At 33.0% G+C, this 23,375-nt stretch overlaps 3 protein-coding genes and 1 non-coding gene across 4 annotated transcripts; 2 read left to right on the top strand and 2 right to left on the bottom strand.

Moving 5' to 3' along the window:
• Positions 1 to 1,237: 1,237 nt before the first annotated feature.
• Positions 1,238 to 4,860, bottom strand: LOC125816365 (uncharacterized). The gene is made up of 2 exons (XM_049495962.1): positions 4,054 to 4,860; positions 1,238 to 1,810 (listed from the first exon to the last, which is right to left on the bottom strand). The coding sequence occupies exons 1-2, from the start codon at positions 4,750 to 4,752 to the stop codon at positions 1,649 to 1,651; spliced, it is 861 nt and encodes a 286-aa protein (XP_049351919.1). The 5' UTR covers positions 4,753 to 4,860; the 3' UTR covers positions 1,238 to 1,648.
• A 1,948-nt stretch (positions 4,861 to 6,808) lies between these two features.
• Positions 6,809 to 15,856, top strand: LOC125815860 (dynamin-related protein 5A). Its single transcript, XM_049495423.1, has 16 exons — positions 6,809 to 7,133; positions 7,712 to 7,775; positions 7,864 to 7,971; positions 8,355 to 8,456; positions 8,729 to 8,779; positions 8,876 to 8,937; positions 9,798 to 9,888; positions 11,169 to 11,233; positions 12,566 to 12,760; positions 13,035 to 13,154; positions 13,365 to 13,435; positions 13,518 to 13,743; positions 14,513 to 14,563; positions 14,833 to 15,061; positions 15,199 to 15,338; positions 15,519 to 15,856. Exons 1-16 carry the CDS (start codon positions 7,005 to 7,007, stop codon positions 15,645 to 15,647), a joined length of 1,833 nt encoding a protein of 610 aa, XP_049351380.1. The 5' UTR covers positions 6,809 to 7,004; the 3' UTR covers positions 15,648 to 15,856.
• Positions 10,665 to 10,754, top strand: LOC125816936 (small nucleolar RNA R16). The gene has a single exon (XR_007442259.1). It is a non-coding gene; the product is annotated as a small nucleolar RNA R16 (small nucleolar RNA).
• A 4,922-nt stretch (positions 15,857 to 20,778) lies between the features above and the next one.
• LOC125816468 (wax ester synthase/diacylglycerol acyltransferase 11-like) lies at positions 20,779 to 23,167 on the bottom strand. The gene is made up of 7 exons (XM_049496079.1): positions 22,943 to 23,167; positions 21,949 to 22,545; positions 21,772 to 21,838; positions 21,594 to 21,673; positions 21,306 to 21,515; positions 21,093 to 21,230; positions 20,779 to 20,949 (listed from the first exon to the last, which is right to left on the bottom strand). The coding sequence occupies exons 1-7, from the start codon at positions 23,165 to 23,167 to the stop codon at positions 20,779 to 20,781; spliced, it is 1,488 nt and encodes a 495-aa protein (XP_049352036.1).
• Between the last annotated feature and the right edge of the window lie 208 nt (positions 23,168 to 23,375).

The following is a 23,375-nucleotide window of genomic DNA, read 5'->3' as shown; positions in this document are numbered from 1 at the left end:
TATTACACCGAGACAAACAAACATGTCAGTGTTATTACTATGTTGATAATTACTACCCTAGTAATTACACCAATTCCAATTATCAGGTAGCTTTCCAAACAGACCCTTAAAAATAATATACAAAAAAAATTCAAAGAAGAAAATTGAGCCCACTATATGTGCAGTGTGGGCTCAAGGAAATTATGCCCCTCAAGTACCCGAGGTTAAAGGAATATATCCTCCCATGATAGAATAATTTTACTCACTGGTGTATCAATACCTAAAATACTAGATCTAATAGTAGAAGAAGAAGTCCAAAAATTCGTTGTTGGAAAAATGAGAGGAAATCCCTCTATTTATCAACAAATGATAGTGTGAACAAATGTTATTGTGCCTTAACGGAAAGGTCTCAACCCTTCAAAAAGGTCACAACCTTTCATAAAAGTCACAACTCTTCATAAAAAGTCACAACTTTTCATTAAAGTCATAACTTTTCATTAAAGTCATAACTTTTCAAAAAAATCACAACTCTCCATTTTTCTATTCACGCCCTTTGAAAACCCAACAGTATCTAAGTCAGTTTGTGTGCACTTTGATGATTTAATGGAGTATCATTTATGTTCTTCCCGTCTCTTCTTGGGTTATGATTTCTAAAATTCTGTATATTTTTGCTCCTAATTTATAATGAAACTCGAGGAGAACTTTAAGGGCAATATTTTTGGCATGCCTCAAGCCAAATGAGTACTACTTTTCAATATACTTTTTTTTTCTACACCTCCTACCAATACAAGCAACAGATTTACCACATTTTGCAGTTTATCAATCCACAGTTGCTATAAAAGTTACTGCAATTGGCTTTTGTGATAGGGTAAAATGCTTTTATACAATCCGTGTATATTAGTTAAACTCAATATATATACACAATCAAGTTCACTTATAAACTTATTAATCATATTTGTGATGTTTATAAAAAGTTCAGTTTAAGGTAAATCAACAACATTGATCTAATCTTGAAGTCAATTCAAGAAGTGCCCTAAACATCAGGAATATTGACATGATTTGATATTCAACCCAACAAGAAAAATGATTTCACATGCCTGTTCTCTTTCCAGCAACTCCAACCAATCAGTACAATGCAAGAGGTAACAATATGCTGGAAATGTCGAGAATGTACCAATTCAACAAGGAGCTGAAATGACTATTGTTTCCAAATGAAGGATTGAATTAGCCTAGAGATCCTTTATGTTTAATGTCGACATCACTGCAAATCACTCTTCTTCATCATGTACTTCAAAGTCAGATAGATACAGTTACAAAGAGGAATACAGATGAAAGCAAACTGAAAATAAAAGCACGAGTCTTGAAAGGCACAAATCACTCTGATTCTGTGGAGTGTCCCATAATACTCTCTCCACAATGATAAAAGTTTTCTAACCTGAGAAAATCAAGTACTATGCAATAGACAAAATCAAAAGCAGATCACTAAATCCTAAAAGCTTCGAGTATACACTAGAGTACAAATTCAGAAGGCTAAAAAATTAATTGGCTGCAGAACATTTTCTCCTTTTACTTGGGAATGAACCATAGGCCTCAACTGTTCACACAAAAAGCGAGTGCTTCTTGTAATGGACAACTCCTAGTTATTGGCAAGTATACCTGCTGAAGCTGATCAGATTGTAATTAAACAACCCTGGCTACACATCCAAGCAACCATAATACCAAGCAAAGCCCCAGCAAAAACCTGTGATGGGGTGTGGCCAAGAAGTTCCTTTAGCTTTCTTTGACTGATGGGATGCCCTTGGAATAAGTCCTCAACAATCAGATTGAGAACCTGAGATGACAGAATAAGACTTGATTAATCAGAATGCTAAGCATATCCATCAGACAAAAATGCAAGTCTCCACGCAGTGGTCATGAAAAGGATACAATCAACAAAAAGAGATTCCTTTACTGCTCTTTTAAAGGGATGTAGGCAACTTTTTGTGATTGGTGAAACAAGAGAGGGGAATCTACAGAGCATCTGCAACAAAAAGATGAGAACTTATACACACGACTTTAGCACTGGAGAAGTACTTTCTATGTTTTCTGGAAGAACGGGTTCTCCAGTAGATAGAGCATGGGGTGAAAAAATGAGGAACAGAGGATTAGATTCCAGTAGTAGAATGTCACAAAGCATTAGACTCCTCAGAGTTTCACTTGGTGTTAATTTTCTTCTAGAGGGTTCTTTACTCTGAAAAAGACACACAAAAGGATCGTTGACCAATAGTTCATTTGAAGAAATGTAATCTATTATTTTGCAAATTTATGTAACCATATGAAGTCTATCAAGGCACTTTTCAGCTTCTAAAAAGTGCTAAACATAGCATTCTAGGTGAAGCTAACCCTTTCTACAGCTAGCCTCAAAACAATTTATGTTTTACTGATTCCCCTTGTAATAACAGTATGAAGGAAACCACATGGGACATGCGAGTAATTTGTAAGTAAAATCAACTCTAACATCTACTCCTGAGACAAGCAGAAGCAATGAGAAATTATTCATAGTCGTTGGTGGTCCGACTTGAGAGATTTTGTGTAGTTGATAGGTAAACATAAATCATCAACCATATAACCTTGAGACCGGATAGATCACGGGTCATTTAGAGCCAGATAAGATAAATGATGCTGATCCTAACATAAGAGTTAGATGTCAGGACACTATCATTACTCTCTAATAAATCAAAACAAATTGAGCAACGTGAGCAAAAGTGGGTCATTATAAAAGTCCTCAAGTCCAACAGCTGGAATTGACTAGAATTACTACTGATATTGTTAACAGTCAGGGGCTATTGGCCCTAGAAAGTGTTGTAGAAGACATTTGCACCCACAAAGTTGCTTGTTTTGGTTGGGTTGCTGCAACGAAAGCTTGTTGGACCCATGATATGTAGTAAAAAAAAGGGAGGGGGGAGGGTGTTACATTATGGAGTAGATGTTTTCCATGTGAAGGATCAGCAGAATCTACAAATCATCTACTACTGCACTGTAAATGTAGATGGCAGATTTGGACTTTGTTCTTCAATGTTTTCAATATTCATTGGCTCATGCCAGGAGATGTGAAGAGTTTACACCAATGCTGGAAAGATCTGAAGACTGGTAGCAGGCTCAAGAAGATTTGGAGGACAGTTTGTGCATTATGTGACTAGTTGGCTTTGAAGAAACAGAAGATGTTCTTGAGGGGAAAAAACAACATTTAGCTTTCATTAAAAGTAAATGTATAAAAAATTTATATATGCGAACTAAGGAAACTAAGATAGTAGACTCGAACCAATTTGTTGAGATCCTGGATTCCTCAAGGCTAATGTTGAGCACTTGAGCTAGAGCTTTTTACTCTTTCTGTTGTATGTTGGCGGTACCTCCTTGGTACTTGCCTTAATAAAACTACCTTACTTTATCCAAATAAAAAAATAAAATCATGTGGTCAGGGGTTTTCCAGCAAGAGTACAGACTCAAAGTCAGCGGCTTCAGAATTTTTGAGGTATTAATAAGTCATTCTAGGATTCAAGAGAATAAAAATGTGTAGCTTTCTGCTTTGCCATATTTTTCGGCTCTTCATATTTAAGTTCATGCCAAAATATTATATAAATGACTTAAGGGGCACTTATAACATTGTTTCATATTATTAGCTATAAGCAAACAATTATCACCTACCATAGTCATCCAGCAGAGTTATGATTGGGACCTAGTCAATTTACAACCTAAAGAATTCAGGTACCAGAAACCACTTTCATGTTTTCCATTATTAATAGCCTAATAGCCTGAACAAGTATGTAGGGACTTTAACATTTAAGAAAATAAAGTATACCCTGCATCAATTCACCACAACTAATCAATGATGTAGCACTTGTAAGTAAGACCACATTATCTCCAATGTTTCAAGATCTTTCTTGATAAAGATTGCACCTTTACATTCTTGCTATACTGTACCAGCCTACCATATCTCCCAATTAAAGCACACACAAGACCTTAAACTGCCAAGCATAAAGATTAACCACAGCCGCAAAAAGAATACAGAAGACAATATCAGAAGCACTTAATTACCTCTGCTTGCATCCCGGCATGCCGTCTAACTCCAATAGCATCATACATCACAATTAAAGTAAATCCCAAACAAACGGGAAACAATGAATCAGCAACTCCATGACAAATAGCAACTGAGGTAGTCAATGCCGTGCACAAGGCTGAATGGGAAGAAGGCATTCCTCCAGAAGCAAACATAATCCTAAAATCCCACTTTCTCTCCACACAGAAATTCAAAAAGACCTTCATTGACTGTGCCACAAACCAGGCTATAAACCCCGAAACAAACGTTGGGTTAGCAGCTAATGTAGCTACAATTGGACTTATCTTCACTTTAGCTGTTGCAGTTATACTCAAAAGAGCCATCCCAAAGCTTCCATTTTGCAACAAATCCCCTCTAAGCTCCTCAGGAACATTCTCAGTGCCACTACAACCTTTAAAAACAGAGCCCCATTTATTCTTTGCTGCAAAGTTTTTAACTTTCTTGAATATTGGAAGAAGAAGTGAAAAGGGTTTTAAGTACGAGCTCTGATTTTGCCATTCTGAATTGGGGTTTTGGGGATTCAAGTATGAAACAGTAACTGAAGATGTTTTCAATATCTTAGGTCTTTTGAATCTGAAAAACCAAAAAGAAGAAAGATTGAAAGAAGTGATGTTAGAGTTAAGAATGTTAGAAGAACCCAGGGCTGTATAGGGGGAGTTTATTAAGAGAGAATCCATGGAAAAACGCCGGATAATGCGAGTTCAGGTTCAGGCAGCATTGATACAAGTTCAGGCAATTTCCAGAGGATTTTGTGGAAAAGGGAGAGTATCGATTGGTTATTTAGATGCTTCACGGCTTCACTTGTGAGTGCTGGCACGTGAGGTGGTAATTGAAACTTAGCTTACGGCCAAATTTCACAATTTTGGAGATATACTTATTTCTAAGAATATGCTTCCTCTTACGACATTGGTGGTATCCCTATTTTACTAAAATACTATACGCTAGATAAGATTGTTTCTCTCTTAATAATAAAACGTCTCAAATTCAAATCCTGAATAATAATAGACTCACTACTCCATCTATTTATAAAATTCTTTTTATTTTTTTTACTTATTTAATGATTTCTTAGTGAATTATCTAAATAAAAGTAAATTTGAAAAAAAAAAAAAAAAGTCCGTTTGGATTGGCTTAAAAAAAGTAGCTTTTAAGTCAAAAATAAAAGTTAAACTGAAATGACTTTTAAGTCAAAAAAATAAAAAGTAGGGGGACCTACTTTTGATTTCTGACTTATTTTAAGTCATTTTTTATCTTGCCAAACACTTCGTAACTTATTTTAAATTATTTTTTATATTTGCTAAACACTTCCTGAAGTAAAAAACTGACTTAAAAGTAGGTTTGACCAATTTTTAAGTCAATCCAAACGAACTCTTAGTCTATTTTGGTTATATGAAACATTTTTTATTTGGATCAAAGTAAAAAGGTAAAACACCATTTTTTTTTTGTCAGATAAAACACCATTTAATAAGAACATGGAAAATGAATTTCTTAAATAGAGTTTCAAGTCAACAAGAATTATTTTTTTTAAAAGGAGGGGATACTATAATTTTATTTAATAAATAGTGATGAATAATTAAATAAATGATAAGTAATTTTTATAACAAATTAAGTTGCAATTCTGTTTATATTAATTCTTTGTACGCTATCTGTTCCACATATGCAGTAAGGACTCCGATTGAATTGGTCATGTGAATATTTTTTTTTTAAAAAAAAACTCACTTTAACTATTATAATTAATTAATTAATATATATGCACACCTTATTAGATAACTTAATTATAATAAGCTGATATAAAAATCATATAGGTAAGCTTTTATAGTAATAACTTTGTATATATATCATTCAATTACATTATTGTTATTGTTAAACACTCAAATATGTCACGTAGTAGCCAATGAGAATTGAAATGAGAGGAAAATTAACAAATTTTAAGTTTATATACTAGCATAAATAAAAAATACTGCATTTTTTTTAAACAAAAAAAAACACTAAAAGCCTAGTGATTTGCGCTCTATTTTGGAGGAGGACTTTATTTAAATCTTTATACTAAAGATTTTTTCTTTGATTGGTCTCCCTTTGTTTTAAAGGTATTGTCCGGTTTTTAATAGAGAAAAAATCTATTAATTCTTGGAATTTTTATTGGATCCTTATACCCTATCCCTATGTTAAGAGCAATAATGAACTCTGATTCTAATGTTATGTTCTCAACAAAAAATTGTCTAGAGCCTTATCAAATCTAACATTGTTTGTGAACACAAGTTTCAATGGATATGGTCTTTTAATACACTCATTTTTTTTCCAATTAATTTACTACTTTTGTTAGGTTCTTTCAAAATTTCAATTTATAGATATATATATATATTTCTCTGAAAACTTTCGCCCTTTTACTTCTTTAATGACATAAATTAACAATTTTTAGAGCGAAAAAAAAATATTTACTCTATTTAAGCAACTTCTTTTATAAAAACATAAAATATATAACAAGTTTGAATTTATCGTTTCAATCGATTTAAAGATATTTCATAAAAATGGTCATCCATAAATATATTACTATTTCATAACAAAAGTTAAATTATGTTTCTTTTCCGCAAGTAAATTAAATTATGTCTAAGGGAAATAAAAGAGCAACTCAACAAGACGGCACGAAGCCTTAGGCCCCCAAAGTTATAAAAACTGACAAACAAATCTCTCATTAATTAATTTATTTACAACGGAACCCAGCCATTAGCGAACCGACGTCGACGCGGACCCGTCTTTTAAATTCTCCGTGTCCCTGTTACAATTTCAAATTCTTATTTCGACCCGTTGGCCTTTTCTCTCCTTTCTTTGAATCGTCTTCGATCTATCGATCAATTTGTAAATCACCGGCGCCGACGCTGTTCATCTTATTGTTTCACTTGTGAGTCAAGTCGCCGATCTTTGGCTCTGATCAATGGAGAATCTTATACAATTGGTTAACAGATTACAGAGAGCTTGCACTGCCCTTGGCGATCATGGTGAAGAGAGTGCATTGCCTACTCTCTGGGATGCCCTTCCTTCCATCGCTGTCGTTGGTGGCCAGGTCTCTCCGATCTCCTTTTTCATTTTCCGTCATCCTTGTAACGATTTTCTTGTTCGATTTAGATCTGTGTTTTATTATTATATTCTTTTTCTTTTGTCCCTGATCAGGATTTCTGAATCTTTGATTATCTCTTTTATCGATAATATGCAGTTCTTGATGAAATATCAATATCTAGGGTTCCGATCTATTTGTGAATTCTTGACCGAGTCAGTTTGTAGTTTCGTTTGGTTGGTAATTTTGGTTCATGTCGGAATATGTGATGATGCTGTCTCCATAATAATATAGCACCTTAATGTGAAAGGAGCCTATGTACAGATGAGGTTTTTTGAGCTGCTGGTTGTTATTGCCGTAGTGCCATGAATATAGGATACCCTAGCTCATTCTGTTTCAGCTTGTGAACACTCGTGTACATTTATCAGTTCCACTTGACTCAATTTATAATTGTCTGCACTCTGATGGTTTTATAGCAGTGAATTATCGTGTCTTTGGTCTGATTTATGTGGCTTCTGAACACTCTTGGTTAATGATATACTGGTTTAGTCATATTGCTTAACTGTCATATTTTGTATGGCTTATAGAGCTCTGGGAAGTCTTCAGTGCTTGAGAGCATTGTCGGAAAGGATTTTTTGCCTCGTGGATCTGGTAAAGATTGTCTTCATTAGTAGTGCTGTTTACATTAAGTTTTGTGAATACCAGATCACAGGAAATATTATTAACATACTATGTACAGGTATTGTCACCCGCCGACCCCTGGTCCTACAGCTTCACCGGTTAGAACAAGGTAGTAGAGAATATGCAGAATTTGGACACCTTCCAAGGAAGAAGTTTACTGATTTTGGTGAGTCGTTGGGCAATATATACCATTACTCTCTCCGTCCCAGTTTATGACACTCTTTGCTTATCGAGAGTCAATTTGACTAATTTTCAAATCCAAATTTGGATATTAAACTACTATATGAAAAGTACTATGAGACGCAATTCTTCTCATGTCAATATGAAGTTTTTTTTTAATTATTGGTCAGATTTTGCATAGTTTGAATCTCGAAAAGCGAGAAGTGTCACATAAATTGGGAAAGAGGGTGTATCGCTTATGAAGTACTATTTTTCTCCTTCCGCATGTATCACCTGATATACTTAGTGTACTGTTATTGTCATTTCCTTGTAGTTTCACCTTGCTTTATTGTCCTTTTGACTTCTAAATCCTGTGTATCTCTTATTCAGCTGCTGTGAGAAAGGAGATCGCTGACGAGACTGACCGAGAGACAGGCCGTAGCAAACAAATATCTAGCGTACCAATTTATCTCAGTATATATTCTCCCAATGGTATGAAGAGATTCTAGCTTTATGCATCAATTAATGCAACTAAACAAACTTTTCATTTAAGTATTGACTGGACGATTAAAGCATCTTGGGTAAAATGTCATGTCGGAGAGCTGCAGCCTTCTGTTGTTGCCAATTGTGTCCCTCTTTTCTGGCCATCAAATAATTTTGAAATATTCCCTAATAAGCACAATCTGCAATTGTTCTTCCATGTTGTATATTTCTGTTTGTTGATCAGGCTTTTGACAGCTAAATTTTGATTTTGATCATGCCAGTCGTAAACTTGACACTGATAGATCTTCCCGGACTTACAAAAGTAGCAGTTGGTGAGTTGTTTGTTTTGAATCATCAGTCTTAGTTTGTTTTCTGGCTTTTTCCTGTTAGTGGACTATTTTTGAATTAATTTCTCTCCATTTATTTAGAGGGACAATCTGATAGCATTGTTGCGGATATTGAAAACATGGTTCGCGCTTATATTGAGAAGGTTAGTTGTACCTTCTTATATTATAATTTTTCTATGGAAATTTATCTAGTGTGTTTACATTTATGAGAACAATAATGCAGTACTGAGTTCGCTATGGGCCAATATGGTACATTGTGTAAGGAAGTCTGACGTAATGGAATTAGAATATGGTATAAAAGGGTTGTGTGATTTGGATTTCTTCTTCAGATAAGCTGGAGAATCAATGTTGGGGTACACCCTAACCTAGTTCACCTCTGACTTCAAATGAGTTTGGAAAGGATTGAAAATAGTAGGAAAGTGGGATGATTGAAAAGAACGCAGTGGGGGGCGGGGGTTGTACAGAGTAGCCAAGAGCAGGTGGATGTGGATTCTCTGGAGCTTGAGGAGGAAAGGAGTTGAAAGGTAATGGGTTGGCGATTAAATGGGCATTGGGCATTGATGAAAGGTTGAGGTGGAATAGTGCTTTTTGATCCACTCTTTAGTTTCCTCCCTAATTTGAATGGGCATTTTGGGCATTTCAAAATGGAATTAAGGTGGAATGGAAGTAACATTGGAATCACAACTCCAAAATGAAATCAGGAATTAGAAACAAATAATGGAGTAGCAATGTTCACCTATTCCATTATGCTGTTTGGAATTCTTGATTTAATTCAGGAGTTGTATCCGAAGTTACTTACATTCCGGCTAATGGAAATGGGATGAATATTGCCTATTCCATTTTGTTGTTGTTCCATTGCCCCAAGCATGCCGTAAATTATCAGCGGTTTACTTTCTATACTTCAAGATATTGGTAAAGATAAATTGGCTTTTGAAAGGATCTCAGTTACTACTTGACATGTGTAGGGGAGTTTTTCTGATTCTATTGTTTTCTTACATTGCAGCCGAATTGCATTATTCTTGCTGTTTCTCCTGCCAATCAAGATCTTGCAACATCAGATGCTATTAAGATTTCTCGGGAAGTAGATCCAAAAGGTTAGAGTTTGGAAATGTCAGAAATAATATTTTCTTGCAGTAGCATTTTGCATTTAACGAGTTATCACTGACGAAATTAAAGCAGGTGTGGAAATTTGTTATTCCACACATTTGCAGGTGTGTATAGTATTTCAATAGAGAGTTCCTGGAATAGGTTTCCAGCTGTTCATACACTGAAAGCTAGTAGGAGGAGTAACACCTATTAATCTGATGAAAGCTAGTAGGAGTGGCTGGTTGAACCAAAAGCCGCTTAGGGGCTAAGCAACCAATTTCATTTAAAAGTTTTAGGACTACTAATGTTCTTCATGTTGGTATATTAGAATGACTTTCTTGTCTTGAATGCATAACATCCTTTGCAGAAGACTACACAAGCTTCTCAACTTCTGTTTATGTGAGAAATGAGAATTACATTTGAATTTCTTAACATCCTGATAACCCCTCAAGACGGAAACAAATTTAATTTTCTTCCCACTTTTCCACCTGCTTATTAACCCCCACCCCCATGGCTGCTCCTGTTCTAACGCGTTGCCTTACATCTTAAGAGTGGAGTCTTTCAAGCATGTAAATTTAGTGTTTCCTATGATTTAACAAAAATTATCACCTAACCAAATCCAGTGGCTGCTAGTGATCAAATAGGCTGTACAATCACTTTAAGGGGCACTTTTTGTCTAATTATTTCTTGTTTTTATTTGAACGTTAAAACTAATTGTAGTTTCAGATCTACTGAATTTAAATTGTTTTTAAATTTTCTTTCTAGGTTTCATTGTTTTGTGTTGGGAGGCAAATGATGTTTAAACAAAATCTTATCCTACACACTGAAATTTAATGAAGAAAAATTAACTCTCAATTAGTTTTCTGATGCCTTTGAAAAAAAATAAAATGTTTTAGGCTTTCAGGGGCTTCCTGAATTGTTTTTCAAGTATTGAGATTTGCAAAATCATTCCTTTTATAATTGTATATTAATATTTTCTTATGACAGCTTAAATAAAATGTCAATCTTATGCACATATACAATTATGGGTTTCTGACTCATTTATAATATTATTGATTGAACAAATAATGTAGCTGAAGTTTTTTCTTGAGTCATAATCTCTTTACATTTTGCTCTCTTTCTTTTTGTGTTCTGTTGTGTAGTGATGCAATGGTCCACACTAGCTCTTATTAAGTACTGTTTGAGTTAGTTTGCATTATAAATTGTGCTATATCAAGAGTGATTTTGAAAATGAGATGATACATCATACATATTGCCGTTTAACACTGTGAAAGGTTACTTGCCTCAGGGGAAAGGACATTTGGTGTTCTGACTAAGATTGATCTGATGGATAAGGGTACTGATGCTGTTGATGTAAGTTTCCTACTAGGTCACATAATTTTACATTTTATTTTTTTTTGTTGGGTAAAAGTGTCTTTGCTCTAAGCATGACTTGATTCAGTGATGTTGGAGCTCCGTTGTGTAAGTCGTTTGTTTGGTATTGTAATTTTAAAAGAAGCTGTACTCAGGTTACTCTTCTTGAATTTTTGGTCTTGTATAGAGAATCTATGTTTTAACTTGTTAGTGGGTCTCGAAAATGATCGAGGGAACTCATTTATATATGAAGTTATTAACAAGTCATGCTTTTTGTTGATAGTTACATTGGAGAGCTTCGGGGCAAAGTCCTCCGTTGACTGTTGACATATCCCTGGTGTCATCTATGATTCAATTTATTTAGGTCAAGTTTGGACACTCTGCTAATTGAGTTCAGTAGGAGCTAAGGAAATGATGAATTTTGTCTATGTTTATCGAAATCCAAATCCATACTTTTGGTATCTAAAAGGGTGAAATTACAGTAGGTTTCTTTTGTATTTTGAAGGATCTATATGAAAGACAAATGAAGAGTCTGGGTAGCATGCTTTCTCTCAAGTATTTTGAACATGTTGTCTTTAAAAGTAGTTTCTATATAAAGGAAAAGGTTTTTTAAGTGAACATGTCGAAGTAAGAATGGTTAAACAAAATCTAACTATAAACAAAATCTCAATGTGCATTTCAGTGGATATATCAAACTGATCTAAGTCTAGTAAATCTAGCATTCCAAATTTGATAAGGTTAATTTTGAACTCACTTTAAGGTTTTTATTTTCAAAGACAATGGTGACTGGTGAGGTATGGTCCTTGCAACAGCAATCCAAAATAAGATTTCAATTTATTCCAATTTTGTTGATATCTTCCCGGGTTATGGAAAAAGATTTGGTTTATGGCATTGATTTGGCAACAACATATGCCTTTTTGGATGGTCTTTTTATGTGAACTACTAATGTCTTTTTATGTGAACTACTAATGTCTCTATACTTTAAAATTTGACCAAGTGAATAACTCTCTATTAAAAATTCTTTAGCAATGGATGTGAGTTGATTTCAAAGATATAAGATGCAGTGAAAACACCTATCTTTTATCCACCTTTTGATATCTTATCTGCGCATTTCAGAATTTTACTTTTTGGAATAAACAAGTACTGTGGTTAACACCATTTCTTTTTGCTGCTATTTTGTGAGCAAATCTAGTAATCGTGTCTTCACATGTGCTGCAAACGGATTGTCAGTTGGATGATGCTGTACCTAATTCTTTTCTTGAACAAACTTTTAAGCCACTTTGAGGTGGATGTCAGTGGTTGCTATATTAAATCATCTTCTTGGATTTTCAGATGTTGGAAGGAAGATCATATAAACTACAATTTCCATGGATAGGTGTTGTCAACCGTTCTCAAGCGGATATTAATAAAAATGTTGACATGATTGCTGCCAGGCGTAGAGAAAAGGAGTATTTTTCTAGCACCCCTGAGTACAGGCATCTTGCCAGCAGGATGGGGTCAGAACATCTTGGGAAAGTTATGTCAAAAGTATGTTGAATTCTCAAAGAATATTTTTTCTAATTCTGAAATGTTGTGTGAGTGCCTTGGTGTATAAACCTTTTTATTTAGAGCATGTTCCCTCCCTTTTAAATTCATTTCACCCGCCATTTTCTATAACTAATTCCTCAACATACTTTATTTTTTGTTGGTGTCCTAAATGAAGTTTCGAGGTCTTTATTTTTTTTCCTAATTGACTTGGTCACGGTTCTCAGTTTATTCAGAGAACTAACTGTTTTGTTTGATTTTTGTATTGCATATTTAGCACTTAGAGGCCGTTATCAAGTCAAGAATTCCAGGTCTCCAGTCTCTTATCAACAAGACCATCATTGACCTAGAAAGTGAATTGAGCCGTCTTGGGAAGCCCATTGCAACTGATGCTGGAGTAAGTATCATCTTGAATTTTCTGTGAATTGGTTATCCAATTTTGCCAGACAGATTTTAGTCTAGCTGAAATGAGTTGGTTCTCTACTTCTCATGTTAGTTTTGAATGTATGTTTGCTTTCCTGTGGCTACAGAATTGTGATGTCTTTGTTACCTTCCAAAAATATGTGTTTCCTGTCTTTGCTATGTATGTTAACATTTATCAATGCAGGGAAAATTGTACATGGTTATGGAAGTTTGTCGTACTTTTGATGGAATCTTTAAAGAACATCTTGATGGAGTGTAAGTATTCCTTGCTGCGTCTGTTCCTTAAATCTAGACTAATTAGCTATGCTGCTTTGTTGTAATCTTATTTTCGTTGCAGTCGACCAGGTGGAGATAAAATATATAATGTCTTCGATAATCAGCTCCCCGCTGCATTGAAAAGATTGCAATTCGATAAGCAGCTTTCAATGGACAATGTAAGGAAACTTATAACTGAAGCTGATGGATATCAACCCCATCTGATTGCTCCTGAGCAAGGATATCGTCGTCTTATTGAATCTTCCTTGATTTCTATCAAGGGTCCTGCTGAAGCAGCTGTCGATGCGGTACAGAATTAAATTCTCTGACATGCTTCTACAATTGAAACTAATGAGAGAGCTCTGCATGAATGATTTCAATTAGCTTTTTTTTCTTTTGAATATTAAGGATCCCCTTCTAGGTCTCCTTTCACTCTGCCTTTTCGCGATTCTTATTCCAGACTTCTGTTTTTGTTAGTGGGGTATGATACAAGACTGTTGAATATGATCTCTGACTTTGAACTCTTGAGGGGCAATGACTGCTCGATGTTGAGTGTGTGATATTTCATAAATATTTAGGACTAATGTCGCAAATAAAAAGCCTAATTTCCGCGATGTCATTTTGGGTTGCTTTAGTTTTAAATTGATTTGGATTTTTCTTAGTCTTTGAGACATACTTAAAGAAAGATGTAAGTTAAACATGAATGGGTATGTAATTTCATGTGACATTACAACATTAATAGAATGTCTACTCTGGTGGAACTTATTTCTTCTGGGAGGTTTTATTTACGTTTTTGTTGCATCATTCTAAAAGTTGAACTATGTCATAATCAAACAGGATTTAAGTATCACTTACATTAATATGTTTCAAACTGAGATATTTTGGCAACTGCATGTTGTCAAGTGCTTAATGGTAGAAGAAAATTACTCGTGTAGAGTATTTTGTGCTTGACCTTGTTTAATTATAGTAATCTGAAATAAACTAGTGTTTTTTGTTCAGCATAATGGTCTAATGGGTACATTTTTATGTAGTTGAGCAAAAATAGTTCCTTAACTACTTCATCTGCAATGCTTTCAGGTTCATGCTATACTGAAGGATCTGGTTCACAAGTCAATTAGTGAGACTGCAGTATGTTCACTTGCCATTTTGAATTACTTTTCTGAGTTTGAGATATTTGAAAGACCTAATAAACACATGCTATAAATCTCAGCCATTCTCATTTAGCATTCTAAAAATTCATTCTGGTGAGTTAAACAAATAATCCCCAGTAACGCATTGTGCTCAGTAATTGCAACACGAAGAAGTCAAAGAATTCTCCCGTTACCATGATTATTTTTTGTTAAACAGTTGAAGGGGCTATAAATGAATGTGTATACTGGGTCTTTTGTTATTGACAGGAGCTAAAGCAATATCCTTCTCTTAGAGTTGAGGTCAACGGTGCAGCTGTTGAATCATTAGAAAGGATGAGGGATGAGAGCAAAAAAGCAACTCTACAGCTTGTTGAAATGGAGTGTAGTTACCTGACTGTAGATTTCTTCCGGAAACTTCCTCAAGATATTGAGAAGGGAGGGAATCCAACACATTCAATTTTTGACCGATACAATGATTCCTATCTTCGAAGGATAGGTGAGTTTTGAATTAACTTTTGTCCTTGAAATTCAATGATCTTTCTATTAGTCTTCTGAATTTTGCTGTTGTGTTACACGTGTTGTTGCTGTAAATTATTTTGATTGTGTCGTCTGATGGTGGGCTCTTTTCAACAGGATCAAATGTGTTGTCTTATGTCAATATGGTTTGTGCAAGTTTGAGGAATTCCATTCCTAAGTCTGTTGTTTATTGTCAAGTTCGGGAGGCCAAACGCAGTTTGCTTGATCATTTCTTCACAGACCTGGGCAAGAAGGAGGTGAGAATTTTGCACCTCACTGTTCAACTAACCTTAAAACTCTTATTTTATTTTTTAAATTTGGAATGGAAAGGGGTGTGGTGGGGGGTGGGATAGCTGTGTGAGAAGAGAGTAACAATGCTGATGACTTTGATGTATAATAATCAGTGCTCCACTTTCCATTTTTTTGTTTGTTTGTAGGGGAGACAGCTGGGTACTTTGTTGGATGAGGATCCAGCTATAATGCAACGTCGTCTTTCTCTTGCAAAGAGACTTGAGTTGTACAGAGCTGCTCAATCTGAGATTGATTCAGTCGCTTGGTCTAAGTAGACCCCAAACCTTTGTTTTTCTTCAGTTTTGTTCATCACCATTGAAATGTAGGGATAGGTGGCCTGTCATTCTTTGCTTCGACATATTATTCTTTCCATAAAAAGTAGATATATAGTTATAGGAATGCTAGCAGTTTCTGTGCCTCGTCTTTTTTTTTTTTTTGCAGTACTTGTTAAATCCAAATGTGTACTCGATTTTGACATTTGATATCTCTAGCTTGTCTGAGCCAGACAATATATTGGATGTGCTGTCCTTGGTTTTTTCCACTCACTGAAATCCACTTTAATTTGGAAGTCCCTTGTTTGGTATGATTGGCTAAGGAATGGCTGGGCTTTGCTTATTGTTTAAAATGAATTTTAATAATCAATTATTGGATAGTGATTTCTACTTGTGCTCTTTTATTAGGAAACATGTGAATATTTAGTTTGAGAAATTCATCGTTAAATGGGAATTTTATGAATGGTTGGATTTAATGATGGATGGATGGATTGATAAGGTGATTTTTCCAATGTTCTTCCATAGTCTTTTTTTAGCTGGATTTGAACACATTACATAATTTGGATCGACTTATTCAAATCAAGGAGAACAAAAAAGTACAAAATCTTTTAAATTGTTACAAGATAAAAACGACTCCAAGTGAAGATTGCAGTTGGAAGTTAGATCTCATTCTTGAAATTCCTCGTTCACATCATGTATATTTTTGTTCATATTTATAATATCATATTATAATGCATTTCAAATTGATTCATGAGAAATTTTATTTGTAATTTCTCATTAATCAATTTGAACTACATTATATGAGCCTAAATTTAAAATATAAACAGATCAAAATGAGTCCAATTAATAAATAAATTAGTCGGATGATCATGAACATTTTCATGCATTGAGACTCAAGGGAATGCTTCTACTTTCGATCCATTGATGTCTTAGCTTTGCCAACATAATCAAGATTAAGGGAACTAATTAAGACAAACCCAAAGCAATTTCCACGATCATTCTTCTCAATCATTTCAGCTTTAGCAAGCTGCCATATATATATGGTCATTCATGTGAACTAATTATAAATCATTTTTAAAGCAATTTGTACCCCTAAAACTGGTCTCAATTGACTACAACACTCGCTCTGCATCTCATTCCTTCCTCTTGCCTGAAGAAACAAATAATAGAAATTACCTTTTGATTAGCATGGTTTAAAGATTACAGTAGATTATTAAGGAGATTAAATTAACCATATCTTCGATGGATAATATAACAAGACAAAGCTGCTTGTGTTATCCCCTCCATGTGTAATATATATCGTAGGTGCGAGCTAAAACCAAAAATATAATTAAGTGATGATATCTGGATGTATAGAAAGCTTGCTTCAATTTCTCTCTATATATAAGCCACAATAGAGAGGAGTTTGGTCCTCTGCATGTTAAATACTTTTGAGTTTAGAATTTTAACACGTTAAACCAACTCTGCAGATAATTAACCAAGGGCTCACAGAATTCTTTATTTATTTATTTTTTTTGGAAAAAAAAACATTTCTGACTCGCAATGTATATTTTTATCATATTGACATGAGAAAAAGTAATATCATTTGATATATTTTTTTATGACAAAGAGAGTAAGTGAAACGACAATGGACATTAAATCTAAGATGTGAGATCATATATAGTCTTTGTTTTCTTCCAAAATTACTTTGAACAATTTATTTTATTTTTCGTATTTACTAAAAATAAATAGTCTAAAATATATATTTTTTTTCATGTTTATTTGTTCACTATATTAAAAATACATCTTTTCTTTTATTTGGCATTTTTAACAATTAAGATATATTTTTTCATGCATACTCTTAGCATTAATTACTTATTTTCAAAATTACTTTCAAAATTCAAGATTAAATATTAATTAATATGGATATATTGTGTTGTAAAATATTTATATTAATCATCATTTCTTATGAAATGTTTAAAATTCAAAATGAACAAGCTAAGGAGAATATAATTGTTATTTTAGAAAAATCAAGATACAATAAATATAGAGAGAGAATAATATGATTTTAAAAATAATATTAAATTGATATTTAGGAATAAATTGAAATAATTGAATCAAATTGTTCCTTTTAATTAATATCTTTGAAGAGGCATGAAAAAAAGAACTTTACGAATACAATGAATCGGATAAAAATCTTTATTATGCTTACCTAGGGTCTAGGGAATAGCAAACGAACTTTTCAACTAAAATGTAATATCTAGAATAATGTAAGTTAGCTCCTAAATATTTGACTGGTTGCTTTCGAACTACATTAATGTGAAGATACTTCTTTAGTTTATATTTACTTGTTTATTATTTTAATAAAAAAATTATATTTATTTGTTCACTAAAACCTATCAAGCTAAAGATTTTTTTAAAATATTATCCTTAATATTAATTATTTATATTTGAAATAATTTTTCAAGTACATTAAAACTATACACCAACCAATAGAAGTATTTAGTAAAATATATGTTTCAATTATTATTAAAAAAAATATAAAATCTATTATGGGCAGTAAAAATAAGAGGGAGTTTTAACCAAAATAAATAAATAAGAGGAAGTTTTAACCAAATAATAATAATAATAAAATAAGAGGAAGTACTAACTACAAATCTTTAATTAATTGTGCAAGTCTGTAATGAAAAGGCATCCAAGTTGCTTATATCCTGTCAATTAATTAATGACAATAGTTTAATTATCGTTAAATATGTATTTTTAGCGGTAATTAGTATTTTTTTTGTATATGTCCCTAAAGTTTTTAGCGACATTGGATTTAATGACACTTAACTAATATCGATAAAGACTTTATTAGTCTTTATTTATGTGTCTATTTATTACCGATAAAAATTGTTTTTGTTATAGTGTTTGTTGTGTACCAGACATTTGATTTATTTAATTATGAGAGGTTCGTTACGATTTCCAAAAGATTTCAAATAAAACGGTTTGCTAGCTAGAGATAAAATTGAAGGGAATTTTATTTTATTAATAGAAAGAGAAAACTCGAATGATTAAATTTTTGGTAAGAAAAAAAATCGTCTAGATATATCATTAAGTAGTATGTTACGTCAAGTTTTTGTTAAATTTAAAGTACTTAATATTTTCTTAACAAAATATTTATTTTGGAGAATTAAAGTACTTAATTACCCGAATATTTTAGGGGGGGAAAGTCATGTTTTAAGTCTTCTATGGAAGGATAACAACAAAATGAACTTATGAAGACCTGTTTATCTCCAACATCTCCTCTTAGTATATCTTGTAAGCAATAGTAATATGAAATTTTCCTTTATGCACCACCTGCTCATTTAAAATGATATTACTTTGCCAAAATTTCCTCATATGTATAATTGAATGTTTTTTATTTTTGAATCATCCCTAAGGCTTTTTTTTTTTACCGTAACCTTCAGGTTGGAAGTGAGGGGTGCTTACCATTCGAACAACTTGTAATCTTCTTACATGAGATTTTTATTTTACACATAAGAATTTTTATTTTTAAATCTGAAAAACATATTATTTTTTTTTATTTTTTTTTTACTAATAAGTAGCGAAGAGATTTTAGTTCTGGGTAAAAATAAAAGGGGTAGAGGAATGACAATTACGAATTACTACTTCCGTCCATTTTTAATTGTCATAGTTTCCTTTTTTAGAGTCAAACGATAATAGCTTTGATTAACATTTTACGATGTATTTTTTCATCATATTGATATGCAAAAAATGGAATTTATAGTTGTACTTTTCGTATATTTTTGAATATCTCAATTTTTTGTTTAAAATATCGAATTAATATAATCTAATTTAACTTTGAAAATTAGTCAAATTGATTTTCGAAAATCACAACCTGACAATTAAAAGTGGACATAGAGGGAGTATTACTAATTTCAAGTTCTTGCTTCCTATTTTTCAGTCTTCCTTTTAATTTGTTGGTTTCACGCTCCATAAGCACTAATAAGTTTTTCTCCATTATTTTGACAACTTACAAAATATTGAGTTTTTTAGATATTGGAACTTTTGATTATCTCGATTGAAATTAATGTCTTTTTTTTGTGAAATTGCTTAACGTTGGAAATTGCTTTATTTATTTTTTTTGGTTGAATATTTTTATATGTATAAGGTATTAATATGATATAATTGATATGTCTTTTGATAAGTCGAAGTCATAATTTTTTAATATTATAAGTATATGTAAGTCAAAATTGAATAAATTATGATTACCAATTTATTATAGTGCAAAATACCTTAACCAAACTTTAAAATAATGAACCATATCAAATTAATTTGATATGATGATCACATACTATTTTTAAAAATCAAAAGGCAATACCAACGTACCACATCCACCTCTAGTATATATGACTCAAATGTTGCAATTGTTTTTATTGAGCGAAGACTCAAAAACACTTAAATTATCAGGTGTATGAGTTTTCTACCTAAACTATCATAAAATGGTTAATGTAACATACACTTCAACTAATAAATATATGAGTAAATGTTAAAATAAACACATTAGGTTAAATGTTAAAATAGGTTAATAATTTGGGTATACGTATGGACATTTTCCAGAGTCAAAAGGTGATTTCGACGACTTTCACCTTCTTATTCTGTTAATCTCTCTTTCATTAGTCTTTTTTGTGTGTAGAATTTGTTGCATAAAGCCTTGTCGGATGATTGTCTGATGTTGGTGTTCTTATTATTGCAAGTTGTTCACATTTATAAAAGATATGTTCACCCTCAATGAGGAAAAAGAAGAAGGCGAAAAAGAAAATGTGATTAGCCTTTACAAAAGAAGAAAGTAAAGAAAAGCGATCGAGTGTAATAACAGCTTGGTCTGTGGTGCGTTTCGATAAACATTTGTTGCTTTATAGTTTAGATAAGAGTCTCACATATCCTAATAATTCAAGTTGAAAATTGAAAAATAGAAATATTTTACATCCACTCTTATTAGGAAGTGTATTATAGTTGACAATATATAACATGGATAATAATTCTAGTGCATGAAAATGTTACTACAATAATATTACATAATCAAATACTATCTATATTTAGAGCATAACAGAGGGTACGTTTATCAAGTTGTGTTGAGCTTTCAACTTCAACTGCGTAATGAGCTAGCTAGTCAGTCAAGTTTGGTTGCCAATTTTGTGTGATGAGCAGCGGCCTCTTTAATAAGCATGAATGACTGGATGAAATCATCACCTAGCTGCTTCAGATCTGGAATTATTCCTTCATCAACTGCTATAGTAAATGTCAATTTGTTGGCATAGCTACACACGTGAACCATTATCCCCTACAAATACAATATTATATATATATGAGTGATTTTGAGTACTTTTCTTTCAAGTATAACTTTAAAATTATAGATAACTAATGTAATTGAAACATATATATATATATATATAGTTGTTTGATTGATGGAATTAAGAAACATACAGTGGGATAGCCAGAGCATGTTGGGGCAACGAATTCCAATGGATGGCCTGCGCAAGAAATTTCTTCACGCGGACCAACTACGTTTGAAAGGGCTACTGTTGTTTGGGAGGTAACTCTTTGAGTAAGTTTTGCCGCACTCTACAATCCCAAAAATACATTCATAAATTCCAACGACAAAACAAATCAATTAAAGAGAAGAATTTGATTACGTACCTTAAAGCCAAACAAGTTGAGGAAAAGTTGTGAAGCATAAAAGGTGCATTGAGACTCAAGGGAATGCTTCTTTCGATCCATTGATGTTTTAGCTTTGTAAACATAATCAAGAGGATTTTCTGATTGGCCTATACTTAACGGAATTAAGACAAAACCAAAGCAATTTCCTTGTATCACTGCAACATTCTTCTCAATCATTTCAGCTATAGCCTGCCATATGACGTGGTCAACATGAACTAATTCATTTTTATTATTGTGGATATGAAGAATTAATTAAGAAACACTCACTTGGACCCCTAAAGCTGGTCTCAAATTCACTATAACATTGGCTCTGCATCTCATTCCTTCTAGACAAAACTTTCCCTTGCCTGGAGAAACAAACAAATTTTAGAAACAAAAAATTTGTTTATAAATAAATAGCAAAAATAATATGTTTGGTGAACTCCTGCAAATTCATTTAAATTACCGTATCTTCGATGGATATAACGAGACAATGCTGCTTGTGTTATCCCCAGTACAACGTCATTAACCTTCTAAAATTAGTAAGAAGAAAAAAACAAGGAAACAGAGCTTAGATCACAGACAATTAATTAAAACTTCAAATAATCCATGAAAAGTTTATAATGTTCATATATATGCTTACAGCGTTTGTAACATCCTTTATAAATTTAATGTCGTCCAAGCTAACGGTCCGATATATATATCTCTGACGAGCAGACGCGTTGAATCCTTGTGTAGTTGTAAAAGGTGTTTGAGAGTCCTTCAAGAAGAGCGCAGTTGCTATAAATAACAAAACATCAGCAATTGTATTGAACAAAAGTTGGATGAAGAACCACAACTTTACGAGGTAGTACTGCCACAAATTCTTTTTCCTATTTTTGGTTGGTTTGCTCTTAGAGGAAGAAAAAACAGGGAGTTTGGGGAGACAAGTGGGATCGGAAGTTGTCCGAAAACAAGAGAGTAAGAGGGACATGAGGGCAACTCCATCTCCAATAGAATGATGAATACGGAAAACAGAAGTTGCTTCAGCATGAGATGTTTTCACGTTAAGAATATGAAAATCCCATAGAGGTTTCGACATGTCAACATTTGTTGTACTTAGGTTTGATATATAATCTTCAACCAATTCGTCCTTGTCCATATTATTATCAGCAAGCTGGGGAACTATGACATGATCATCTATGTTCACTGTCGTTGGAATCCATCTCATATTTCCGCCACCATCACTCTCATCCATAACCTGTTTTGAAATAGTTTGAATCATTAGCTACATGTTTTAAGTACAAACTCCAAACTTCTTCACATAAATTAAGACTGAAGGAATTATCAATTTTCCCAAGAGTAATTTTTTAGTGAAACCATCCAGAAGGTTAACGTTAGAGCAGAGGGTACTTACCTTCCCGTTCGTTTACATCAAGCTAATAAATACATGACATGTGTTTAATTTGCATATAGACTTTTATATTTAATCGTATATAATCTTTCATAATATTCATCCTCACCTTAATATTAAATCATAAATTTGCATGGTTTGTTATAAAATTCAAAAATTATTACAAAACATTGTGAACAATTAAATAATAACACTAGCTATTAGTTGAGAGTGAAAATCGTATATATCTTTATTATTAGCTTACCTGTAAACTTGAAAAGCGTGGGTGTTTAAGCATTTTGCTTTGTAGTTCAGTTTTGATGGAATCAACGTTAATTGGTACTTTCCAGCCCATAATGGCTAAGACGTAAACATTGTAGTTAGGCTCATGAAACATTCGAGAAGATGGACTTAGTAACATTGCTTCTCCTTCATCTAAATTCTTTGATATTATTCCAAGAGGTTTCAGACTCATATTTTTTTTCTCCATTATTATATAAGAGATATCCTAGTTAGCTGCTATAATAAAAATTTAGTGATGGTATCTGAATATGTTGATGATTAAAGGCTAGCTCCAATTGTTTATATTTATAGAAAGGAAAGGCTTATTGGGTGCCCACAAAGATTTTTCTCTTTGAGTAGATAGATTTGTTCCTTAAATGGACGCTCTCATTAAAAGCACAACTGTCTTGATAATT

This window comes from Solanum verrucosum, unplaced genomic scaffold (genome assembly GCF_900185275.1).
Source record: "Solanum verrucosum unplaced genomic scaffold, falcon-dt-bn FXZP01000261.1, whole genome shotgun sequence".
Lineage (NCBI taxonomy): Eukaryota > Viridiplantae > Streptophyta > Magnoliopsida > Solanales > Solanaceae > Solanum > Solanum verrucosum.
The sequence above is the reverse complement of the archived record's forward strand: the minus strand, read 5'-3'. Positions and strand labels throughout refer to the sequence as shown.